Source organism: Antechinus flavipes, chromosome 4 (assembly GCF_016432865.1).
Source record: "Antechinus flavipes isolate AdamAnt ecotype Samford, QLD, Australia chromosome 4, AdamAnt_v2, whole genome shotgun sequence".
Lineage (NCBI taxonomy): Eukaryota > Metazoa > Chordata > Mammalia > Dasyuromorphia > Dasyuridae > Antechinus > Antechinus flavipes.
In genome coordinates, this window is record NC_067401.1 from 478,558,594 (window position 1) to 478,584,282 (window position 25,689).

Here is a 25,689-nt window from a genome sequence, read left to right on the forward strand (position 1 = left end):
TGAGCGCCCAGGGAAGCAGTAATTTCTCCGGTGCCATCCCCAGGTACCTGCTGCTCGCTTGCCTGAGATTCATCTGGGTCCGCGGGCGGCCCAGGGGATGGACTCAAGAAGCCCCGAGTCCAGCCCAACCTCAGACACTCACTCATCGTGGGACCCTGGACAAGACATTTAACTCCGGCTGTTTCCTCCTCTGTAAAATGAGCTGGAGAAGGAAATGGCAAAGCACTTAATCTCTCTGCCAAGAAAACTCCACAGAGGAATCGGAAAGCGTCAGACGTAACTGAAAACCAAGAACAACCCAGGTCCATGGTGTCTCTCCCAGCCTGCTCTGGGAAGTTCCCAAAACAATGATATTAGTCTTATTCTCTGCTTCTCCCTCTCTCTTTCTCTCTCTCTCTCTCTGTCTCTCTGTCTGTCTCTCGCTCTGTCTCTCTCTCTGTCTCTCTGTCTCTTGCTCTGTCTCTCTCTCTGTGTCTCTGCCTCTCTCTGTCTCTCTCTCTGTCTGTCTCTCGCTCTGTCTGTCTCTCTCTCTCTGTCTCTGTCTCTCTCTATCTCTCTGTCTGTCTCTCACTCTCGCTGTCTCTCTCTCTCTCTGTCTCTGTCTGTCTCTCTCTTTCTGTCTCTCTCTCTGTGTCTCTCTGTCTCTTTCTCTCTGTCTCTGTCTCTCTCTCTGTCTCTCTCTGTCTCTCACTCTCGCTGTCTCTCTCTCTCTGTCTCTGTCTCTCTCTCTGTCTCTGCCTCTCTCTCTGTCTCTGTCTCTCTCTGTCTCTGTCTCTCTCTCTGTCTGTCTCTCTCTTCTGTCTCTGTCTCTGTCTCTCTCTTCTCTCTCTCTCTCTCTCTCTGTGTCTCTCTGTCTCTGTCTCTCTCTGTCTCTGTCTCTCTCTCTCTCTCTCTCCTCTCTCTCTCTCTCTCTCTCTCTCCTGGAAAGAGGGAAAAGAGGGACAGGACAAGCGCCCCTCCCTCCTCTCATCGTCCTCCAGGCGTGACCAGCTCTCTTAGGGGAGAAATTTCCCTCGCGGGAGGGACAGCAACAGGGAAGTGGAATTTCCGGGGGGAGAATGGGGCCAGGCCAGCCATGGGGGGGCCAGAGTCTGGGGAGTTGGAGGAAGGGAAGGGCATGAAGATAAGGAGCCTGCCGAGAGGAAGGAGCATCGATAAGGAGCTGAAGGACGTGCTATGGCAGGAGTGATAGGACACGCTGGCAGAGATGAGCAGACCACACTATCGTTCCACCCTAGCCCACAAACCCCCCCCCAATTCCATCAGCCCAGTGGTCCCAAAGGGCAGAGTCCGGCCAGAAGTGGGGGCTGCTCTCAAGCCAGTGAGCTGGACTTTCCCCAGGAAAAGGGACATGGCTGGGTGGGGGAAGATAAGGCAACGGGCAGAGACTTCATCTCCAGCCCTCCTCGGCTCTAGAGGCTCCGGAGGCCTCGGGTACCTGTAGCGGGAGTGAAGTTTCTAGCTCTCTCCTTTCCGACACTAGGCCCACTTTCCCTTCCCAGCTCTGATTGCCCAGAGTATCCCAGCACACCCTCCCCAGGCAATGCCCAGGACTCCAAACCTTCCTCCTTCCCGCCATTATTCTCTATCTTCAAACCCTTCTCTCTGTCCCTGCTAATGATTAGGGGGAAACTCACTCCTAGGGCCCGTGGCTGCCAAGGGCACAAAGGGGTCGTGCCGCCCATTGCATTTAACCCAGCAAACATCAGTTATATGAAGTGACCCGAGTCTCAGAGTGGAAAGTGTCGTCCAAGAGCCGTTTGATGTTTACTGTCTGGGGAGCCCTTCTGGGATAGATGCTCTTCCAGCTGCTCTTCCAGCTTCCCCCTTTTTGTCTTTTAAGATTTTTTTCCAAGTAATTTATTTTTCCAAATATAGAAACATAATCTTTGACATTCATTTTTGCAAGACTTCAAGTTCCAAGTTTTTCTCCCTCCCTCCATTACCTCCCCATCTCAAGACAACAAGCAATCTGATTTGGTTAAATATGGGCAATCCTTTTAAAAATCCATCCAGGTTTCTCATGTTACGCAAGAAAATTCAGATCAAGGGGCGGTTAGGAGGCGCGGTGGATAGAGCACCAGCCCTGAAATCAGAAGGACCCAAGTTCAAATCTAGCTTCAGATACTTAACCCTTTCTGGCTTTGTGACCCTAGGCAAGTCACTTAACCCCAATTGTCTCAGGAAAAAAGGCCTTCGCAAAATGTTTGTGGCAGCCCTGTTTGTAGTGGCTAGAAACTGGAAAATGAAAGGATGCCCATCAATTGGAGAATGGCTGGGTAAATTGTGGTATATGAATGTTATGGAATATTATTGTTCTGTAAGAAATGACCAGCAGGATGAATACAGAGAGGACTGGCGAGACTTACATGAACTGATGCTGAGGGAAGTGAGCAGAACCAGGAGATCATTATACACTTCGACAACGATATTGTATGAGGACATATTTTGATGGAAGTGGATTTCTATGACAAAGAGACCTAACTGAGTTTCAATGGATAAATGATGAACAGAAGCAGCTACACCCAAAGAAAGAACACTGGGAAACGAATGTGAACTATTCGCATTTTTGTTTTTCTTCCCGGGTTATTTTTACCTTCTGAATCCAATTCTCCCTGTGCAACAAGAGAACTGCTCGGTTCTGCAAACATATATTGTATCTAGGATATACTGCAACATATCTAACATATATAAAACTGCTTGCCATCTTGGGGGGGGGGGGTGGAGGGAGGGAGGGGAAAAAACAAAACATAAGCGAGTGCAAGGGATAATGTTGTAAAAAATTACCCTGGCATGGGTTCTGTCAATACAAAGTTATTATTAAATAAAATTAAATTAAAAATAATAATAATAATAAATAATAAGGAAAAAAGGCCTTCGGACACTTCAAGGTAATCATCATGTCCTCACCAGTCTCTCTGGGCTGGCCATCCCCGTTCCCTTGTAATAGAGCCTCCTGAGACAGGAACCCCCTCCCCACGTGAGTCACGGAGGGCTTCGGGAGACACTGTGCTTTAAGCCAAAGCATTTACTGCTCTTGGGCAGCTCCCGGGTCAGCTCCCACGTCCACGGGAGGCTCCTCCAGCCCCAGGTCTCTGTTCTTTCATCTCTGAGCGGTGACTCCCATTCTGCTTGGGCCAGAGCCCCTGTGACAGGGAGAGCTGGGTGGGGGGGTTCCTTCCTCACCGCTCCCTCTCCCCCTCCCAGCAGACCCCTGGGTAAAGCAGCTGCCACTGGGCAGGTGGCTGAGAGGCTAATGGCTTCCATCCGGTGGCTGCCCTGGATGAGGGCGGTCACAGGGGCCAGACTCCAGCCGGGAGGCTGAAGCCCCACGTTTGTGTCTGTGCCCCCAAGTGGATGGGACTCAGACCCCGCAGCTCTCATTTCTGCGGACCCCAAGGGCTAGCAGCTTTTTCTTCACAATCACCCCGAGAAGTAGATGGAGAACCTGAATCTGAACACTCTGATCCCATTTCATGTCGACAGCATTAAATCCCAAAAAAATGGCCCCATTTGTCCACAGCCGAGCTCCCTTCCCTGTACCAGCTGCCTGCCTTACGTCCCAGAGGCCTCTGCAGAAGCCCACCAGCTGGTGTATGGGCCCCAGTGGGAAGGGGGGCCGGGAGGGAGCAGCTCCCAGCTTCCTTCAAACTCAGTCAGCCCTGGCCCAGTTCCCCTAGTTCTGAAGGGCCCTTCCCCTTCAAATTACTCTGAAAGGGTTGGTGTTTATCTGTTTTCAGGTTGTATCTGGTGTCTCCCCATCCTCCTCCCCCACAGGCTCTGTGCTGGAACGGTCTTCCTGAGATCCTCCCTCTCATCCCCATCTCTCCTGGGGCCTACGAGGAACCGATCCTTCTTCCCCAAAACGGGCTCTTTAAAAGCAGGGAGGGGTCTGTTCTCTGGGTTTGTCTCAATGTCCAGGGGCCTAGCACTGGGCCTTGCATTCAGCAGGTGCTTAATAAATGCTTGTTGAATCTTGAGGCCCTTGTGCTGCTATCACAGTTTCCTTCCCTGCAGGGACGCTGGTGACCTAGGAGAGGGCAGGGATCCCTGCAGGAACAGGTCGGACTTCCTCAATGGGTACAGCAGGATCAATACCCATGCCGTCTGGAAGGAGATGGGGTGGGGGGTGAGGGGGGAATGAGGTTTAAAGACAATAACTGTCAGGACGTGAGACGTCTGAGGGCCTCTGATGAGGGGGCTGGAGGCAAGTGCTCTGGGTAGAAAGAACAAAAAAATAGAAATGGAACTCTTTCTAAAAACCAGACTTATTCCCAAAGAACAGGGAAGAAAATGCACTTCCCTCTTTTATCCGTAGAGGTGAGGGGCTGCAGGTGTAGAATGGGACATACACTGTCCAACTCAGTTATACTCCTTGAATTTGGTGAACTGCTTTTTTCCTCTTTTTCATTCTTCATTACAAAGGATGAGGAAGGGAAACGGAGGATATATTTGAAATGAGAATGAAGTTAAAAAATAATAATAATAGCTCGCATTTAGATCATGCTTTGTAGTTTATAAAATGACGTATAGTATTATGCTTTATTATCCCATGCATAGGTGAGCTTACTTGCCCAGGGTCATACAGCTAGCAAGTGTCTGAGGCAGCATCTGAACTCGAGTCTTCCTTAGTCCACTTTTAGACAGCTAACAAAGGAAAGTTGGTGCTCCTTCGTACAGAGCCTTGAATGCCAAGGTGAGGAGGTTCACCTTTCCTGGGGAGGCCGTGGATTCCACGATGACCTTTGCGAGCGAGCAGTGAGTCTGAGAGATGAGCACATGGTGAAAAGGGAATAGAAGACGGGTTTTTGCTGCTCTCCTGGGCCCTCCCTAAACGGCCCTTCCCCCTTCCCTTGGGCCCATTGGTTCATCCGGGACAACCGTGTGCCTCAGGACTCCTGTCTCTTCTTACCTCTGCCTTCCCTTTCTATTCCTGGACAGAGTCGGCTGGGAAGAAGTGGGTCTAACTCTAGGGTCTGGGGGGCTCCTTGTAGCCATGGGAAGACGGAGCCCGAGGCCGGGGGCTGGTGCTAGAGTCCTAGGGCCCGGAAGCCCCAGCCTGCCCAGAAGGCACCAAGACTGACACATCTTGGCCACTTGGGGCCTCTGCCTTCTAAAGCAATGGGACTGACCGGGATGATTGCTAAATCCCCTCCCAGCTGCCCTAAAATCCTACCGAAAACTCGCACTGAGTCCTCAGGGACAGGAGGTCATGGAGATGGAGCAGGAAAGTCGAGGAAGGGCTGGGCCAAGCAGGGCTGGGGAGAAGCCGGGAGGAGGCAGCTGTGAGAATGTGTGTCAGGGGCTGTCACAGACCATGACTGTTGGAAGTACTTTCATTTTACAGATGGGGAAACCGAGCCCCAGAGAAACGAAACTTATCCAAGCTAGTGTCAAGGCCAAGGTTAGGACCCCGTCTCCTGATTTATAATTACAGAATCTCGGAGCTGGAAAAGACCTTGGGGGGAGCTAAGACTTTCTATAGCTCCAAGCCCCCCCTTACAAATGGGGAAACTGAGGCCCAAAGAAATGAAACATCCAAGCTACCATCAAGGCCAAGATTAGGACCCCATCTCCTGATTTATAATCACAGAATCTTGGAGTTGGAAAAGACCTAGAAAGGAGCTAAGCCTTTGTACAGCTCCAAGGCCCCACTCTCCGGCCAAGCAGAACCGAGCTAATCTCGTCCCCCGGGCAGACCCCGAGTGCAGCTTTCACCCCCATCCCCTCCCCCAGCCTTCTCTCCTCCAGGAGAGCTCTCCACCTCCCTCGGATCTTCCACATTCGCCTCCAGCCCCTTTGTCATCTTGTCCCATCTCCGGACTCTTTCCAGTTTGTCACATCCTCCCTATAACGGGCTGCTCAGACCTAAGCAGGCCACGTCAGACGGGCCATAAGACTGGCCTCCATTGAATACAGAGAGAACTGGCGAGACTGACATGAAGTGATGCTGAGTGAAATGAGCAGAACCAGGAGATCATTATATACCTCAACAATGATACTGTTTGAGGATGTATTCTGATGGAAGTGGATCTCTTCGATAAAGAGATCTCACTCAGTTTCAATTGATCAAGGATGGACAGAAGCAGCTACACCCAAAGAAAGAACACTGGGAAATGAATGTAAACTGTTTGCATTTTTGTTTCTCCTCCCGGGTTATTTATACCTTCTGAATCCAATTCTCCCTGTGCAACAAGAGAACTGTTCGGTTCTGCACACGTATATTGTATCTAGGATATACTGCAATATATCTAACATATAAAGGACTGCTTGCCATCTAGGGAAAGGGGTGGAGGGAGGGAAGGGAAAAATCGGAATAGAAGAGAGTGCAAGGGATAATGTTGTAAAAAAATTACTCTGGCATGGATTCTGTCAATAAAAAGTTATTTAAAAAATATTAAATAAACAAACAAACAAACAAACAAATAAATAAATAAATAAAGAAGACTGGCCTCCATGTTGGCATTTTGGATTTCCCATCAGTCAGTTCTGAAGGGACCCCGCTGTCCTGTCCTCCCATCCTCACCTTCCCATCCTGACCCCAAAGACTCCATTGGGCTCCTTGGAGTATCTGGTGTCTATTAGTATGAGTCACGGTGCAGAGGCCTCCCTGTTCTCGAGAAGATCCCGATCTAAGGAGACAAGTGCTTTTGTCCGGGTAAAGGGGAGGTGGTCAGCAGAGGGAAAGAAGCAAGATTAAGGATTAAGGGGGGGGGGGGGAGCATCGAGGTGTCAGAGTGGGCGGAGCCCCAGCCCTGGAGTCAGGAGGACCTGAGCTCAAATCCGGCCTCAGACACTGAACACTTCCTGGCTGTGGGACCCCGGGCAAGTTACTGCCTCAGGGGAGAGAGAGAGAGACAGAGAGACAGAGAGACAGAGACAGAGACAGAGAGAGAGAGAGAGAGAGAGACAGAGAGAGACAGAGAGACAGAGACAGAGACAGAGAGACAGAGACAGAGACAGAGAGAGACAGAGACAGAGAGAGAGAAAGAGACAGAGACAGAGAGAGACAGAGACAGAGAGAGACAGAGAGAGACAGAGACAGAGAGAGACAGAGACAGAGACAGAGAGAGACAGAGACAGAGAGAGACAGAGAGAGACAGAGACAGAGAGAGACAGAGACAGAGAGAGAGAGAGACACACACACAGAGACAGAGACAGAGAGACAGAGAGACAGAGAAACAGAGACACAGAGAGAGAGACAGAGACAGAGACAGAGAGAGACAGAGAGAGACAGAGACAGAGAGAGACAGAGACAGAGAGAGACAGAGAGACAGAGACAGAGACAGAGAGAGGGGGGGGGCTTCATGCAACTACATCCAAGGGAGCTGGAAAAGTGAAGGGACTAGCCGGCTTCCCCCAAATCTCCTCAGACGCACTGGGCTCCCCCTCCCCCCAGATAGCGAGACTGCTCAAATTAAGCCCCTGATCCGCATTCAGGAAACGTCCCCTTTGGGCCCCCCTGCCCCTGCCCCCCGAGACTGAGTCCCCGTTAGGGCCCCTGACCAGTGCCCTGTGACACGTCCAGGCCAGGCCTGGGCCTGAGCTAACTCCCCTGCGAGGCACAGACGCGGCGCCCCAAGCCCTCCTTCCTCCCCAGCGGCCCACGAGGCCTCCGGGGCTAAGGACGCTCTCTCCCTGAACAGCCCCGGGGCCCAGGAAGCAGCAGAGTGTGGCCGAGAGTCCGTCAGGGCGGCCGGGCAGTCTGCGGGCAGTCCCACCTGCCGCCTCCTTTCTCCCAACCTCAGGCTCCTCCTCCACCCTCGCGTGACCCCGAGCCCGGCCCTCAGTGTGAGGACAGATGAGACGCCGTCTGGAAGCATTCTGCAGCCTTAGTCTGCTCCGGGATTGACTCGGGGCGCGTCTCGGGCAAGGTTTGGGGGCCTGGTCTGACCAGAGAGATTGGCGCAGAGGGCACTGCCCCTCCCCCCTTGGGCTCCCCCTCCTGCCCCCTCCCCCCTTGCTGCCCCCCTTGGGCTCCCCCTCCCCCCTTGCTGCCCCCCTTGGGCTCCCCCTCCTGCCCCCTCCCCCCTTGCTGCCCCCCCTTGGGCTCCCCCTCCTGCCCCCTCCCCCACGGCTCCCTCCGCTCCCCCCTGAGCCCTGCTCTCAGGGCGCCTCTGAAGGCCGTAACACCGGACGCAACGTGCGCCAAACGGCTCCGGGTCCCCGGCAGGGGGCAGTGCTCCGGCTGCTGCCCCCGGTTTGCGGATGGAGAGGGTGGCTCAGCAGAGAAGGGAGGGGAGGCGCTCACCTGCGGTTCTAGGGCCAACAAATACCCCCTCCCCCAGCCCAGATCCGCCTTCGGCCCTCAGGACTCCAAGTGCCGCCCGACAGGAGGCGGAAGCTGGGGCCGGGCCCTGGGAGAAGCCGGCACCGTGCGGAGCGACTGCGGCCTCCTGGGAGCGCGCGGTGGGGGAGGGGGAGGGGGTCCCACCTCTGCAACCACCAGTCTCTTACTGCAGGGGGCGCCAGCTCGGCTGCTCACAGCCCGCTCATTGTGGCTGAGGGAAGCCATAATTCAGGGCCCAGTGGAGAATCAGGACCAGGGTCAAGGCCAAGGGACAGGACTCGGGGCTCAGTGTGGGGCTTAGGGACAGGACCCGCGCTCGGGCTGAGACCGAGGTCAGGACTCGGGCTGTGAGACGGCTCAGAGCCGCGGGCTTGGAGGCAGGAACAGTTACAAATGCAGTCCCAGACACTGGCCGGGTCGTCCTGGGCCCGTCACTTACCTGAACTTCCCTCGGTTTCCTTAACTGTGAAATGGGGATAATAATCTCGCCGACCTGCCAGGTGTGTGGGGAAGTTTGTAAAAAGCCCTCAGCACAGGGCCGGGCTCACAGCAGTGGCCACAGAAATGTCGCTCTTGTTGGCACTGATTTCGGAGCCCTTGGTGGGGCTCAAACTGGGGCCAAGCCCGAGCCTCTGAGCAGGACCGGAGTCAAGGTCAGAGGCCAGTGCAGAGTCAAGGTCAGAGGTCAGTGCAGGACCAGGGTCAGCGCCCAGCCCAGCGGCAGGATCAGAGGCCAGTGCAGGACCAGGGTCAGGGTCGGGGTCAGGGTCAGAGCCCCGGCTCGGGCAGTGAGTAGCAGCCCCCAGCCGCCCTAGACGCACAGTGAGAATAGAGAGAGGCGGGGGCGGGGGCGGGGGCGGGAGGCCCATGGGCCGGGCTGGCAGCGTGGCGGAGGCGGGGCCACAGGAGGGGCGGGTCGAGATCCCCGGGACCGGAGCCTCCTCGGGGCTGGACGAGCAGAACAGCAGCCGCGGCCGCAGCTGCCTCCAGCGCCCGTGTCCCCCACGCGGAACAGAGAGAGCTCCCGGGCGGGCGGACGGACGGACAGCCGGCTCGCCCCTTCGAACGCCCGGCCGGGCCCTGCCGGGTGAGTAAGTCTAGCACCCCACCCCGGGGCCCCGCCCCCCGCCGGAATCTCGCACGGCTCTCTCAGGGCTCCGCGCCCCCCCCCCCCACCGCGCCGGGCGGGGCCCCAGGCGTCCTGAGCCGGACCCTTCTCAGGGGGCCGACCCGAGCCCGCTCCGGATACCGCGCGCCCAGGGGCCCCGCTGCAGGGCTGTGCGAGGGTACCAGGGACCGGGCCGGGGAGCAGCTCTGAGAGGGGAGCCAGGGACCGGGCCGGGGAGCAGGGGTCTGAGAGGGGAGCCAGGGACCGGGCCGGGGAGCAGGGGTCTGAGAGGGACCTGGGACCAGGCTGGGGAGCAGCTCTGAGAGGGACCTGGGACCGGGCCGGGGAGCAGCGCTGAGAGGGACCTGGGACCGGGCCGGGGAGCAGCGCTGAGAGGGGAGCCAGGGACCGGGCCGGGGAGCAGCGCTGAGAGGGACCTGGGACCGGGCCGGGGAGCAGGGGTCTGAGAGGGGAGCCAGGGACCGGGCCAGGAAACAGGCTCTTCTAGGTCTCGGGGCGCGGGGGAGTCCAGGCTTTTTTCCTCAGGAAACCCCCTTTCTGAGACCCGGAGAATGGGATCCGAGGGGCGGGGGGAGAGCCCCGGGCTGGAGGCAGAGGCCCGGGTTTCCAGTCCCGGCTCTGGCAGGTCCCTTTTCCAAGCCCCAGGGGCCGCGCGTCGGGCGCGCCCGTCTGTCAGTCGGACCCTTAGCCCGGAGAGGAACGCGGGCTTGTCTGGCGTCGGTTACCAGTGCGTCCCACCAGGAGGACCTTCAGTCCCCGCCGCGACTCGGGCTTTCCCGCAGAAAAGGGAAGGTTTGTGGGCGTGATTCTGAGGCTTAAACCACTCGGGCGCCCAACTCCCCGCGCCTCCGTGTGGGCGGCGCCTTCCCGGGAGGTGTGTGAGCGGGGATCATTTGGCTGCTAGAGATCACCTAGTCCGGAGGAGGAGCCTAAGCACGAAGAAGCTTCCAGCAGGCAAGTCCTGAGCCCCGGTCCTACAGAGCCTAAATCAGTGCCCCTCCCCCCAAAAATGCCCTGAGCAAAGGGGGGGGGGGTAAGAGCAAGGGGGTCAAGAGGAGGCGCCGCGCTGGGGGGGACACAGCTTCCTCTTCACCCGGCGCTTGGAGGCGGGCCAGCCTCGCGGTCCCCTTCTCCTAAAGGGGAACAGGCCCAGAACGTGATTTCTCTGGGGTCCCAGAGTTTCTGGGGGGAAAGCCCCGGCCCTGGCCTGGCGCTCATGGTGACTGCTAGAGCTGGGGGGGCTGAGAGAGCCGGGGAGCCTCGGGCACAGCTGGGGAAAGAGGCTAAGTAAGAGCAGGGACTGGCCCGGTCCGAGGTTTTCCCAAACGAAGCCCGGCAGCGCCGTGATGGAAACTGCCTCCACATGCAGAGGGGGCGGGCGGGCCGAGGCGCAGGATTTCCCCGTTTGTTTTTCCTTTTTGGTTTGCTGTTGTTGGGGCTTTTTTCTCTCCTGTTTTTTTTCTCGTTTGATCCGGTGTTTCTTGCGCAGCGCAATGAACACGGACACATTGCACATGTTTAACCTATGTCAGATCGTCTGCTGCCTTGGGGGGGTTTGTGGGAGAAGAGTCGGAACACAAAATTTGGCAGAGGGGAATGTTGAAAACCAGCTTTGCATAGATTTGAAAAATATTATTTTTAAAAAAAGAAAAAAGAAGAAGAAGAAGAAGCCTTGACGGGCCTTTAGAGCCCAACACCGTGGTTCACGACCCCGTATGGGGTCTCATAACGAGATGTGAGGGTCACAGAATGAGGATTTGTCATCAGCAAATGCTTGATGTGTCCGCCTGCAATCTATGCCATCAGGATCGTGGGAATCGAGGATAAGGGGATCGCAAGTGGGGAAAGTTCAGTGTTTGGAGAGCTGGAGAAGTTGCCTAGGGGGTGTATGTACGTGGGGGGGGGGTAAAAGGGAAGTAAGGGGACAGAGTCCTCTCTGCAACGCCTCCGATCTGAGTTCTCAAAGTTGTCCTGGGGGGACCTGGGAGAGGAGAGCAGGGAGCAGTGGGGGGAGGGAGTTGCCAGGGGGCTGAGTGAGGCTCTCCCAGAACCGGGGAGGCTGAGTCAGGATGCAGGGAGTGCCTCTTCCCCCGAGGGTTGGGGCACAAGCTGGATGCTCACTTGTCTGTAATGGTCCAGCGGGGATCCCTTCTTGGATGGGCTGGACCAGCAACTCCTAAGGTTACTGCCAACTCCACTTCTGTGATTCTGTGAAGCTGGGGATGGGCCGCTGAAGGCAGGAAACCGAGGGATTCTCCTGTTTGCACAAAAGCTGTCTGCTCCCTCAGCTCCCAGATCCCCAGGGAGATCCCGAGCTGCCATCAGCCCAGGAGGTTTCTACAATTTACAGAGGAGGAAACTGAGGACAAAGAAGGCCATACCTTCCCCAGACTCGCCTGCATGAGCTCTGTTAGACTTGGGATTCAGAGATAAGAATGAGAGCCATCTCTGGAGAGCTCCCCTCCTCCGGGCCTTGCTCACACAAAGGCTGTTGGGTCATAGGAGCCGGTATTTTAAGCTGAAACGGCTAGAGCCATTTCATCCCCCTACCCTGCAGGAGAACCGGCCCCTGTCCTGGGGAGGGCTGATGCTACTGCTCAAGGGCTTCTCACCTGAGTCCAGTCTCCAGAGCCAGTCATCTCCAGAAGTCAGGAAAGAGACCCATTTCTGACACTGAAGGACAGTTTTCCCGCTCAGAGACTCGGTTTCCCCTGCTGTAAAATGGAGATAATTAGTCTCCACACTCTACCTTTCAGAGATTTATGGGGAAAGTAGCTTATTCACTTCAAAGCTTCAGAGAAATGGGCAGGCAAGCTCCTGACTCCTGTTCTTGCCCCTTCCTCCCTCAAGCCCCCTCCCCATCATCCCGGATGTGGCCTTGCCCAAAGCAGCCCACGGATGGTCCTGTGTCTGAAGCAGCAGGAAAAAAGAAGCAGCCAGCAGAGCCCAAGTTCATCCCAAGTCCCTCCCCCTGCTCCAGGCAGGAGGGCAGCTTCTCTTTTGGGAGGCCCCTTCAGGGCCCATTTCTCTGGGACCTCTTCCCTGCTTCCTCGGTTCCGTCTCTGGCCCTTTATTAAGTGTCTGTACCTTTGTTCAGGGAAAACAGAGCTGCTTCCTGACCGTGAGTTGAAGGAGAATCAGAAATTGCCCAGGGAGAGGGCCGGGGGGGCTTGGATGTGCTTGCTGACACGGATTCATCTCCCCTTTCTGGGAGGGAAGGAGAAGAGAAGGGAGAGGTTCAGGGCTGTCTCTTAGATAGCAGCTCGTGTGTGTGTGTGTGTGTGTGTGTGTGTGTGTGTGTGTGTATGTGTGTGTGTGTGTGTGTGTCAGACAGACAGACACAGACAGACAGACAGACATGGCCTCTGAGTAGGAAGGACAGATGAGCTGGTTTCCAGACCAGTCCCGACAGCCCCGAACCTCAAGAAAAGCGAGGATGATTACTCTAGCTCGGAAAGTGCTTTGTCAGTACTGCTGAAGGTCTCCATGTTTCAAAGCACACAAGCCTATCAGTGGCCTGACCCTGAACATTTCATCTCTGTGTGTTCCCAGCAGGGGCCTCGCGAGGCCGTTTCTAAGGGCCCTTCAGTTCTAAGGCACAAGAGGGGGCCACCAGTGGGTGAGACCCCCACACCCATCCCCAGCCTGAATCACTAGGATTCTGTAGAGAGAAACATCCGGGGTTTGACTTGCTTAAGAACCATGGGATGGCCCCAGCCATGCAGGGAAGGAGCCGGGTGTCCCCCGTGAGAGACCAGCCTGAGGTCCCCCACTCCCCTCGTATTCAGTGTAGCAGCACCATGCCCTTTGGGCCCCCAGAGAGGAAGGACCAGAGTGAGCTGAGCCCCTGACAACGCCCCCTGCCCCGTGCCATGGTTTCAGCACTGGTGGGTGCTGACTAGGAGTCAGACCCATCCCTCTGCCATCTCCCCGGACATCAGAGAACCCACATCCTCGAGAGAGGAGGCCCGGGAGAGGAGCAGCGGCTCTTCAGGGGGGCCAGAGCCCTCGGACCTCTGAGAGGGGGCTTGAGGAGGAGGGAGTGCAATCCAGACAGGACCTGGAGCTGGGCCACGCAGGGCCAGGTTTGGGGAAAGCTGATTGGCCAGAGCACCGTGTCTGAAGGGAAACAAGGCTGGAAAGGCCGACTGGAACCCGATCGGGAAGGGCCTTCCATGCCATTTCCTTTCCCTGCTCCTAAGTCCCTTTCGGCCTGGTCTCCTGGCCATCGGCCAACAGGCCGATGGCTTTTAACTGTTATCCCATGTCCGTCCGTAGCCTGTAAGTGAAGGCACAGAACTAGAATGGAGAATGTCAGCTAAAAATATACTATCAACAAGCATTTATTAAGCACCTAGTCTATAAGCACTGAGGATACAGAAAAAGGGCAAAAACCCATCATCGCTCGCCCTCGAAGAGCTCACGTTCTGATGACAACAAATCAATTATCAGATGCACAAAGGGCCCCGAAGGAAGGCAGCCCGAGAGGGGAAGGATCAGCGGGCCAGGGCACGGGGAGAAGCCTCCTGCAGAAGGCGAGGCTGGAGTTGAGTCTTGAAGGAAACTAGGAGGCCTGGGTGAGGAAGGAGGTATCCCAGGCAGGGGGGACAGCCCGTGCAAAGGCAAGGAGGTGGGAAATGCAGCAAGAAAGCTGTGGGAGCTGGATGGCTGCGGATGCAGGAGGAGTATGTGGACAGGTAGGAGAATGTGTAAGGTTAGAAAGGAAAGAAAGACTAGTCATGAAGCATTTTAAAGGTCCTTGGCTCAGAAGACTTCTGTGTTGGAAGGCCACTGGGCCTTGGACTTTGATCCACATGGGCTGGCTCTGGGTCCTCCCTCTGCCCAAGAATATGAGCTGGGGGCTGGGGGGGTGGATTAAAGAGAGCCTTCTTTGAATGGGTCAGCCGTTGATATATAAAGGAAGTGACCTGTCCAGCCCCAGAGGCAGCAGCTGTGTCTGCAGAAAGCCTCTGCAGAGTCAGCCACTCTCCTCCTCCCCAGCCCCCATGACGAGCAGAGCCCGGGGCTGAACCAGTGGGTCAAGGCTGAAGAATGGTGTGAGTTTATGTGAAACCAGGTCACTTTGGATGAGTTTTGCGCTTGCCCTCGGTCCCTGCTCGGAGAGCTCACGGGCTGGGAGAGATGGGGTGCCCCTGCCAGCCTGGGCACCGAGAAAGAGCCGTAGATGATACATCGGCCCTATGGGAGTTGCAAAAAAGAGCCCTGGAAGTGCTCAGCAACAAATACGGGCGATGCTACAGGGGGTGGGAGCGAGGGCAGAGTCCGGGGCTTATCAGGATTCTGCCTGTGAGTCATCAGTGGGCTGTCAGAGCCAAGAAAGCAAAGGTTGGCTGGGAGGAGGAGGGACTCTCCCCTCCGGCCAGGCGGCAGGTGTTCCGCCCTGGGCACCCCAGAGAAGGGGGGGCACGCCCGAAGGGAGGGGCACCAGGGGGTGCTTTCTCCTGGAACAGGTGTCTCAGCTGAAGGGACGGCGGTGTCTGGCCTGGAGAAGAGGAGGCTGGGGAAGGAGGGGAAGCCCTGAGAGAGGCCCTGGAGAGCTTTCGTGGAGAGGGGGATGTTCTGTTCTCCCGGCCCCAGAGCTAGAACTGAAAGCAGAACTTCCCCATGCAGAGCGCTCTCTCCAAAGTGGACAGATGGCGGTTCCTCCCCCGGGGTCTCCCAGCAGAAGCTCGGGGAGGCTGCATTATCAGGTGTCCTAGGACCAGGGGCCATTTCTCTGGAAGGGCCTTCGTCCCTGCCGTGGCTGGTTCTGTCTCCTCTGGCCCCGCTAGACAGCACTGTCCTCGGCAAGAAAGGGGACAGCCGATTCCTCCTCTTGGCCCCCAGAGCCGAGCAGGGCTTTGCCACGAATTTGCTGAATTAGCACCATCCTGGGTGAGCCCATCCTCCCCCCCCCGTCCCCCATTGTGGGGAGCTCAGTCCTTCCCCTCTGCGGCTTCTCCTCTCGGGCCCCTCTCCCCCATCTCCCCAGTCTGCAGCCCACACATCCTGCCGAGCTCTTTCCTCTTTCAGCCAGAAAAACCGGAAAAAGCTTTTTGGGCAGAACGTCCCTCCCCCGTGCCCTGGGAATCCCCCGGCCGGACGACGGGATATCCAGGAGGAAGTGTCCCACTGCCAACCCACACAAAGCACGGGGCAGCTGTGGTCAGCCAGGCCTTGGTGGGCAGCCCCCTGCCTTGGGAAGGCCCCGCTGGCAGAGCAGGTTCTCACTCCCCAGGAAGCAACGCTCGGTATCCCGGCCCAGCAGTGCCGAGGGTGGCTGCCCGTGGCCCTGGTCCTTAACCCTGCCATATATGGCACTGGAGAAAGCACGGAGCCCGCGGCCGAGGCAGGGTGCCAGCCTGGCCCATTCCCAGACCTGCCGGTGCCCTAGAGGACCCGCTAAGGGCAGCAGGGAGGGCTCGGAAGCTGCAGTGACAGTGATGGGCCTTGATCGCATGTGGGAGGCCCTTAAGAAACATCAAGTGTGAATTCAAGCAGGAAAGCTTCCCGGGGAAAGCTCGGGGGGAGGTCAGTACGGGACACAGGAAGGCAGATACTCCTGGGGGAAAACTGTGAGAGGAGGTAGGAAGAGCCCAGGCTCCCAGATCCCGGGGACCATCCCCCCAAGCCCCTCATTGTACAGCGGAGGGAACCAAGGCTGCGGCGGGCCGGGACGAGGGGCGCGGGCGTCCGGGAGGAGGGGATCGCCATCACGGCTCTGTCTGTTCTCTAGGCCAGAGCTGCGCCCGCCCCCGCCCAGCCCCCGCCATGGCTTTGTGCCTGAAGCAGGTGTTCAACAAGGACAAGACGTTCAGGCCCCGGAAGCGCTTCGAGCCGGGCACCGAGCGCTTCGAGCTCTACAAGAAGGCGCAGGCCTCCCTGAAGTCGGGCCTGGACCTGCGGGCCGTGGTGCGGCTGCCGCCCGGGGAGAGCATCAACGACTGGCTGGCCGTGCACGTGGTGGACTTCTTCAACCGCATCAACCTCATCTACGGCACCATGGGCGAGTGCTGCTCGGAGGCCAGCTGCCCCGTGATGTCGGGCGGCCCGCGCTACGAGTACCGCTGGCAGGATGAGCAGCAGTACCGCCGGCCCGCCAAGCTGCCCGCCCCCCGCTACATGGCGCTGCTCATGGACTGGATCGAGGGGCTCATCAACAACGAGGCCGTCTTCCCCACCCAAGTGGGTGAGTGCCCTGGCCGCGGGGGGGAGGGGCTGTCGGGAAGCCTGGGGAAGGGGCAGGAGGAGGCAGATGCAGGGGGAGTGGGGACGAGGCCCCGCCGGGGGGCCCGGGAGCCGAGCCTGTGGCCTGAGTAGAGACACAGAGCTTGGGCTCGAGGGAGCTCCCTGGGAGTAGGATTGTAATGACAGTCCCTGAGTAGGAGACAGGGCCCTGGAGGGGGCGGGTTGGGGATCCTGGGAGGAAAGAACACAGTGATTGTACTCTCCTTCTCATCTTATCTCTTCCGCCCAGAAGCTGGGGCTGTGGTTTAGGCCTTGAATATCTCCAACCCACCCCAGTTGCTGAGGTGTCCCCGATCTTGGTCTGCTGGGGGTGGGGATAAAGGGGATCCCCTAAGGAGAGATACCACAGGCAGAGTAGCTTATGGGGCCTCAACCCTGTAGCCCACCCAGCCCAGCTCCCTCTCTGGGATATAGGGGCTCCCTGTGGCCTGTGTTGATGCAGGCCCTTCTCATTCTATGGCACGACTATAGAAAGACTCCCTTTTCCCCAGTACCTGGCCTTCATATTGTGGCAGGACCATTGGACTGGGTTGGGTCTTGCCAGGAAGAGCTCCCTAACACTAAAGATATTCATGAGCACCAGGTAACCCCCTGAGGGTCCTACCTTGAGAAGGAGGTGGGTCCAGAGGAACTTGGAGCTTCCTTCCAGCCTGGAGAATCTCAAAGTCTCTGCTCATCCCCTCAAAAAGCAACCCTTCTCATAAGGGATGGAGAAGACATGGGAAAGGCATGGGGGAGGAAGAGCTTAGGATCTCAAGAAAAACTTGAGAAAGTCGAGAAATGGCAAAGGGCAGAGTGGGATGAGGCCATGATGTCAAAGGGACAAGGAGGATCTAGCCTAGAGAACCAAAGTGGTGAGAGGAATGGAGTCAGTGCCTTTGCTCATCTTGTAACCTTAGTCAAGCTGCTGCCTTTGTCTGGACCTCTACCTTATCCCTAAGGCCACCTGAGTGACCTCCAAAGTACTTTGCAGCACTTGCTCCATGAGCCTGAGAAAGAGCCATAGCTTCCTGGGGGAGTTACAATTCCTGGCAGTGTGCCAGAGGGGCGTAGAACCAGCAGGTCTGGGATCCATCCTTTGCCAGAGTCAGGCCTCCTTTGGAAGACTAGGTTCATTTCTGGGCACCACAGTTTAAGGACAGCTGCCTGAATGGGGAATAGCCTTGAACTCATGTCTTAAGAGGATCTGTTGAGGGAACTGGGAGTGTTTAAGTTGAAGAAGAGAAGCTTCAGGAAGACATGAAAGCACTCTTGGACATTTGAAGGGCTTTTATATGGAGGAAGAATCAACCTTCTTCTGCTAAGTCCCTGAGGTGAAAATTAGGAACAATGAAGTGAGAAGGGATGTTGTGAAGATGCTAAATTAGTCTAGAAGTCAGTAAGAATGTACTAAAGTAGGCTATCTCTGGAACTTGCTAAAGTGGATTGGGCCCCTCAAGAACTTACTAAAGTGGATTGGGCTATCTCAGGAACCTCCCAAAGTAGAACTGGGCTATCTCAAGAACTTGTTAAAGTGGATTGGGCCTTCTCTGGAACTCTGGAGTTCCAGAGAAGGCTGGAACTTACTAAACTGGATTGAGCTATCTTGATGACTTACAGGATAGATTGGGTTATCTCAGAACTTCCTAAAGCAGATTGGGCTATCTCACTTGCTAAAGTAGATTGGGTCATATCAGGAAGAAATAAGCTCCCCATCTTTGGAGGCTGGTATGTTACAGCAGAGATTCCCTCTTGCATGGTCCTTCCAGCTCTCAGATTTCATGATTCTGACCCGAGACAGCAGATCCGCTTTGCCCCCAGACCTTGACTCACAGTCCCTGGTAGAGCCTTTGAGAGTCGCCTCCCATCCACACCAGAGAAGAAGCTCCTATGGGTCAGTTAAATTACAGACCTATGGCACGGGGCCCAGACTCTGCAGGGTTCAGCATCTCACGTGTTTGGGGTCTAAATTACGTTCTCTCTCTTCCTGAGACTGGACAAAACAAGTCACAGAGGAGGCAAGCTTCATGACGCCCGAGTTCCAGGGACAAGCAGGGAGGAGGGTCTTACTCCCAGCCCCTGGCCCCTGAACGGGTCACTCTTCTCTCCTGGATTCCTCCCTGCCCCAGAAAGCCATCTCCAAGTCTCTTTTCTTCCCAGACTGCAAACCAGCTAGCTCTGGGGCCCTTGCAGCAGCCTTCTCACCTCCCTTCCTGTCTTGAACCAATCATGGGCCTCTGTCAGTCACCCTGCGCCTCACCTTTTCCATATAGGTGTTCTGTTACACCCGTGAGATAACATTGTTCCCCAGGAAACTATGGGTGTAGCTGCTTCGCTAGGCGATAACAGAGCCCCAGAATCCCCCCTTGGAAAGGACCTCTGAAGTCATCCAGTCCCAATGGCATCTCCGGCAGGTGCTATCCAGCCTTTATTTGCATATCTCCCCTGACTGGGAGCTGGATTCTTGAGAAAGCTGCCCATGTGCTCATGAGCTTACAGTGCGAGATTTCGGCTTGATAGCAGGAAGAACTTTCTTGCCACTGATTAGAATATGGTGTGGCAGGGACAGAAGCCAACTTGAAATGAGCTGAGAAGAGACTCCGAAATGCTATTTTTTTTTCCATCTGGTGAATGGGGCGAAGACTTTTATGGTGTCAATTGCCAGTTTGCCAATATTGAAGGGTGGCAACCATTTCAAACACTTAATATATATTGGTCACAAGAATGATTTTTTTTAAAGAATAATATTTTCATATCATATTGGAAGCACCCATCCCTTTTCAGAGGCAAGAAGTTTAGAAACATCACCCATCGTACATATTTCCATACTTTTTCCAATGTTTTGATCAGTTAGGTTTTTTCCTCTCTTTTTAAAAAATCTTTGAAGAATTGTTATTTGCTTTATGAGATGACTCTCTGGGAAGAGGAAAGATGGAAGAAACTGCAGTGCTGTAAAAAAATCTAAATCAATAAGCATTTATTTTTAAAATATTTTTAAAAAATTATATTGGGAACAATGAGATGATTCAGGCCAATTCCAGCGGACTTTGATGGAGAGAGCCCTCTGCATCCAGAGAGAGCACTGTGGGGCCTGAGTGTGGGTCACAACACAGTATTTTCACCATTTTTGTTATTGTTGGCTTGACTTTTGTTTTCTTTCTCATTTTCTTTTCTTTTTTGATCTGATTTTTCTTGCGCAGCGTGATAATTGAGAAAATATGTATAGAAGAATTGCACATGTTTAACATATATTGTCGTCTAAGGGAGGGGGTGGGAAGAGGGAAGGGAGAATAAATTTGGAACATAAGATTTTGCGAGGGTGAATGTTGAAAGCTATCTATGCATATATTTTGAAAACAAAAAGCTAAAAAAAAAAATATTGGGTGATAGGATCAAACTAGAGAGAGAGCTCCTCCTCGCTTTTTTTCAGGACTTCAACATCCTTATTTGCGGAGTTAGAAGAATGAGATGGAGAAAACAGCTCTGCTTTGGGAGCCTGGAGTCTGGCTCAGTTACTCCCCAACCATATTCATTGCAAGAAGAGGTCCTTATGCTAGGGATTATTCCATTGGTCAGTTTTGTTCTGAGAAATCAGAGTGAGTTTATCCCATACAGTGTCACAGCAGCAGATTGTGGGAGACGGAGTTATTGAGCAAATTAATCAAAAGCACTTGTTAAGCTCCTACTGTGTGCCATGCACTAGAGATGCAAAGACAGAACCCCCACCTTTTTCTCCTTTTCTTGGATGACATGGTTTACCTCCCGGGATTTTCTTCCTTAAGGTGCAGAGTCTGATGGCTTTGTCCTGTGTGTTTGTGTGGGGCTAAGTTAACACAGATAACCCTGTGGCAGGTTCCTGCTCTACCTTGTCTGTTTATAGATGATGGGAGTGAGCCGGAATGTGGCCTGGTCTGTCCTGGGCACTGAGGGGACTTACCCATGACGAGAAACAGCCCCAGGCTAGCCCAAAACATGGCAGGATGAGGCTTTCTGGGCTACAACCACAAGGGGCAGTATGGAGCTAGGAAAGCCATCCCTTAAAGTAATTCTGGGACCATCCAGCACGTGTTTGAAACGAAGGCTATTCTCCTTGAGCCTGATCATGTCTGCTTACAGCCCCAGTGGGAAGCAGTGGGTATGATGGGAAGAGTGTTGGATTTGGAAGTTCCAGCTTTGCCATGAGCTCCCTGCCTGATTGTGACCTTCACCCATTTCGGAGCCCCTGTTCCATCCCCTATAAAATTAGGAGGCCATGTGTATACCAAAATATTTATAGCAGCTCTTTTCTTAGGGCAAAGAGTTAGAAATTGAGGGGATGCTCGTCAATTGGAGAATGGCTGAATAAGTTATAATAGGTGATTATGAGGGACTGTGGGAAATGATGAGCAGGATGCCCCCAGAAAAACTTGGAAAATCCTCCATGAACTGATGCAAAGTGAAATGTATACAAAGTAATAATGCTGTGGGATGATAAGCTGTGAGTAACTTTGTTATTCTCAGCAATACTAGGATCCAAGCTCACTCTGAAGGATTTATGATGAAAAACTCTATGCAGAGAAAGAACTGGTTGTGTCTGAATATAGATTGAAGCGTACCATATTTTTTACTTATTCTTGAGGATTTTTTTGGGGGGAGGAGAGATTTGTTTTCTATTATAACATGACTTTTATAGAAATATTCTCAAAATTGGGGGACAGGAGAGAATCTGGAACTTAAAGTTTTAAAAAATAAATGTTAAAAATTGTTTTACATCTCATTTGGGAAAAAAAATCAAACTTAAAATGAGAAGGCGTCTGAGGTCCCTTCAAATTCCAAATCCATGCTCTCCTACCATACTTGGGAGGAAGCCATTAGCAGCCTGGAGTAAATGAAAAGATGTTTATAGAAAATTTAGCCTTGGCAACAGAGGTCTAAGTGGGGCCTTCACTGACAAATCAGCACATGATTTTTTTCTTCCAGGCCTTGTTTATCTACACTATTCTTTCTCTTTCGTTCTCTGTTCGTTTGTTTTGCTGAGGCAATTGCGGTTAAGTGACTTGCCCAGGGTCACACAGCTAGGAAGTGTCTGAGGCCAGATTTGAATTCGGGTCCTCCTGACTTTAGGGCTGGGGCTCTACCCACTGAGCCAAGCTGCCCCTATTCTCTGCTATCAGGATGAAACTGAAGGCAGGACCAGAGGGGCAGTGAGTAGTGGACTGGGCAGGAAGGCTCAGGACATGATCTCTGATTGAGACATTAATGGGAAATGAATTTCTGCCTCTCTTCATTGTTCAGAATGGGGCGGAGACCCCACTATCCTGGCTCTTCTCCAGGGAAATGAGCTTGGACATGGGGATGGAGTATACAGGAGGGGCCTGTAATACAGAGATTCAGTGTCCCTGATGTCCTGTCTTAATGCCCAAGGCTCTGGATGTCCGGAGGTCCAAGGGCCCTGATGTCCTGTCTTAAGGCTCTGGATGTCCGGAGACCCAGATATGTGCAGGTCAGGCTTCCAGGGGTCTAGATTCTGAGCAGTTCTTTCCTCCTCACTTGCAGGAGTCCCCTTCCCCAAGAACTTCCAGCAGGTGTGCACCAAGATCCTGACCCGCCTTTTCCGAGTCTTCGTCCACGTCTACATCCACCATTTTGATGGCATCATCGCGATGGGGGCCGAGGCTCACGTCAACACGTGCTACAAGCATTTCTACTACTTTATCCAGGAGTTCAGCCTCGTGGACCACCGGGAGCTAGAGCCACTGGTAAGAGAGGTCTCCGTCCTTGCTCCTACACAGACCTCCGTACCCATCCTGTCTATTTCTCCAGGGCCTTAAGGCTTGCAAGCCTCCCCTTACCCCAAGTTCACTATTATTCCCATTTCATGGAGGGGGAAAGTGAGGGCCCCAGAGCCACACTTTATACCTGGGCCTCCTGCCCGTCAGGCCCACTGCCTCCAGCTAACTCACTTCCAAGGCTAACGCAGGAGCCCCGTTGTTCCGGGGGAGGGCTCTGCCCCTCTCTGGGCTCTGTGCCGTCCTGCTCCTTAATACCATTCCCTTGCCTGCTGAGGGAGGGTGGGCCTCCTCTCCAGACCTGTCCCGTTCTGTGGTTCTGTCTCAGGTGCAGGACTTGCTGGTGTTGGGGTGGGGGTTGCTGTAAGAAAGCTCACGGATGAAATTCTGATGGCACCAAGTAGATAAATGGGGATGAAGAGACCATTGCTATCTGCAGGGAGCCATCCTGGGATGTTTTATGGCCACAGACCTTCACTGGGGAGCTGCCCCTGGGGACAAGATGGCCATCTTCCCCCGAGAGGAATGCGGGGGGGGGGGGAGAATGCAGAGGGTGGGAGCAGGAATAACGGGCTTTGGGCCCAGGAGCTTCTGGATCCCCAGACCTGACCCTTGTCCCTGTTTTTGACGTTCCAGAGAGAAATGACCGAGAGGATCTGTCACTGAGCCCCCAAGCGCCCAGGGAAGATGCTGACCTTTGGCCTGGAGTGTCCTGGACTTTGGTGGGGAAAAGGCCATCGCCCCCATGACTGTGGCCACGGAGAGACCCAAGCCGCTCTCCTCCTCTGGGGCCCCTCCCCGAGGCCCCCAATTACCAGAGCTTCTTTTCTAGAGTCCACCCCCACCTTCCTGCTGGAAGGAGGTCGGGAAGGAATCGGAAGAAAGGCCGAAAAGGGACACTTCAGAAACTGCTGGGAGGGAGGGTGTCACGAAGCTGAAGTTTCCTTCAGGAGACCCCCCTCACCTTCCCCCTGAGCCAGACAAGGCCCCAGAGCGGCCGCAGGGAGGCTGACGTTGGGTAGGATTAGAACCAGAAATTCTTGGGCCGGAACTAAGAGGGCCCCGAACAGCATCCTGTGAGATCACCTGCCTTCAAGGCTCTGTTGGTGAAATCAAGGCATTTATTAAGTGCTTGTGGTGTGCCAAGGACAGAGCTGGGGGCTGAGGGTGTCTGGCTGACCGGTTCCCCTGTGTGCTTGTGTATCCCTGTGTGACTCCCCGACCCCGTGCATCAGAGCCGAGGGCCTCGTGCACACGGGCCAGTGAGGGAACAACATTTCACCACTTTGGGGGCCCCCATTCCTTCCCCAGGGAGGACCCTCAGGATTTAGGATTAAGAGGTAGCTCAGTGGACAACTGGGACCCTGATCCTGACCCCCCGAAGGCCTCCCACGCAATGCTGATTCCTACAGGAGTCACCTCCTCCATCCTCTGGATCCAAGCCCTTCCTGTGACGGGTGGAGGTCCTGCTGCTCGTTCAGGGCCCGTCCCTCCCCCACCTCCAGAAGGCATTTTTGGGGATCAATCACAGGCCTTGCTTGCGTGTAACGAGACCTGCTGCTGCTTTTCGGCAAGGTGGAAGCCATCCCCCGGGAGCCCTTGCCCAAAGCCACTCTCCGGCTGTCAGGACAGCCCTCGAGAAGCTCTTTGGACTGAAGAGACCGCTCTTGGGTTCTTCCCCAAAGCTGGAGCAGATCCAGCCTCTTCTGGCAGCCCTTCTGGGGCTCTAAGGGGGCTCTAAGCCTGAAACTGAAGGGATACCAGTGAGAGGAACGCGCAGGAAGGATGGAGGATGGAGGAAGGAGGAAGGAGGAAGGAGGAAGGATGTTGGATGTTTCCTCCCGTGTCCTCCCTCTCAGTCATTCCGGGCTTTCATGCCCATGCTTCCTTCACTCAGTGAAGACCTAGGGTCTCAAAGGAGGAGAATGGGAGAGGTCTTTTTGGGGGGAGGGGAGATTTGTTTTCTATTATAACATGACTTTTATAGGAATATTCTCAAAATTGGGGGATGGGAGAGAATCCCGAGCTCCCCCCGCTGCCATCCAACTCCATGCTCAAACGGGTGCCACTGAATCCTGCAGCCACTCGCCTCTGAAGCCCCCCTGCCCCCATCTCTGAGCCAAAGCTTGCCAGGGGGGTGGGGGTGAGACAGAGGAAGCCAGCCCCTGCCCGCAGGAAGCTTCCAGCCTTCGTTTCTCAGAATGCAGGCTCTCCTTTGCCAACTCACCTTGTCAATTCTGATGGAAGCTTGGCCGGGGCCAGAGCCGAGCCATTCTGAACCAAGTGTGGGGGAGCGCCCCCCACCCCCTGAGACCTGAGCCTCATTGACTGTTGCCATTCCCAGGAACACTTCATTCTGAAAGCATGGAAGGTGTGGGGGAAAGTGAGGGAGGGGGGAGGGCAGCAAGCTACGGTCTGAGTCTGGAGGGGATTCTGGGAAGCCTCGGCTTCTCCGCCCCCTACCTCACCCCGGCACCCAGTGATCAATCAGTGATTGGAATCTCCCTGTGCTGGGCTCACTGCTGATCCACTGGGAAGGGGAAATTATTTTTTAAGTAAAGGGAAAGAGTGGATTGTTTTTATTTTAAACAAAGAAAAATAAAGAAGAAAGAGGCCTTTGTCTGGCCAGATGGGCTCCTTTGATGTCCAGAGTTTTAAAAAGCAACAACTACCACACCCTGGGGGAGAGCCCTGGCTCCAGGCCCTAGCCCGGGCTGGGCCTGAGGCCGAGAGGGTCCCGGGGCTCCGACTTCTGGGCCTCCACAAGTGCTGGGAAGAATGAGGACCCGGGCTCCCCTAGGAGTGCTGAGCCCATTAAGGCTTCTGAGCTCTGTGGGGGACAAATTTAGAAAGGAGAACGGAGTCTGGTCTGGTCCCCAAGACTGGTCCAAGGCAGGCTCCAGACCGGCCAGAACTGGCCCTTCCCCATCCCTTTTGGGGGCCTGCTCTAGGCTGGGGGACTCAGCAGTGCCGTTTGCTCTGGGCTAAGGCCAGGCTCCCCCTCTTCAGGGCTCAGGGGGCCTCTCAGCCAGCCCCACCCAAGGTGCCTGGAAGTGCCTCTGGGAGGTGTCGGGAAACCCAAGCCCCAGAAGCTGGGGGCTGGAAGGGGCCAAGATTCCCCCCCCCCCAACCACCACATCCCTGACACTTCCAGCCATCCCTGGAGCACAGCTGGGCTTTTTCTAGGAAAGTCTCCCAACCCATGACTAGCTCAATCCTCCAACAGCTGTGGCCTTCTGGGACTGAGCGGAGCCGGAACAGCCGCCACCCCGAAG

The 25,689-nt window shown here is 55.0% G+C and overlaps 1 protein-coding gene across 5 annotated transcripts; it reads left to right on the forward strand.

Annotated features, from left to right (window-relative positions):
* The first annotated feature begins 9,116 nt into the window (after positions 1-9,116).
* MOB3C (MOB kinase activator 3C) lies at positions 9,117-25,049 on the forward strand. Of its 5 annotated transcripts, none has more exons than XM_051999794.1 (5): positions 9,123-9,377; positions 15,453-15,599; positions 16,156-16,608; positions 22,182-22,384; positions 23,051-25,049. In XM_051999794.1, the coding sequence occupies exons 1-5, from the start codon at positions 9,158-9,160 to the stop codon at positions 23,078-23,080; spliced, it is 1,053 nt and encodes a 350-aa protein (XP_051855754.1). In that variant the 5' UTR covers positions 9,123-9,157; the 3' UTR covers positions 23,081-25,049. The 5 variants fall into 5 exon arrangements, with proteins under 5 accessions (XP_051855755.1, XP_051855754.1, XP_051855757.1 ...); XM_051999796.1 differs by lacking the exon at positions 9,123-9,377 and adding an exon at positions 12,795-15,314; XM_051999795.1 differs by lacking the exon at positions 15,453-15,599 and having other exon boundaries at positions 9,117-9,377.
* Positions 25,050-25,689: the final 640 nt, after the last annotated feature.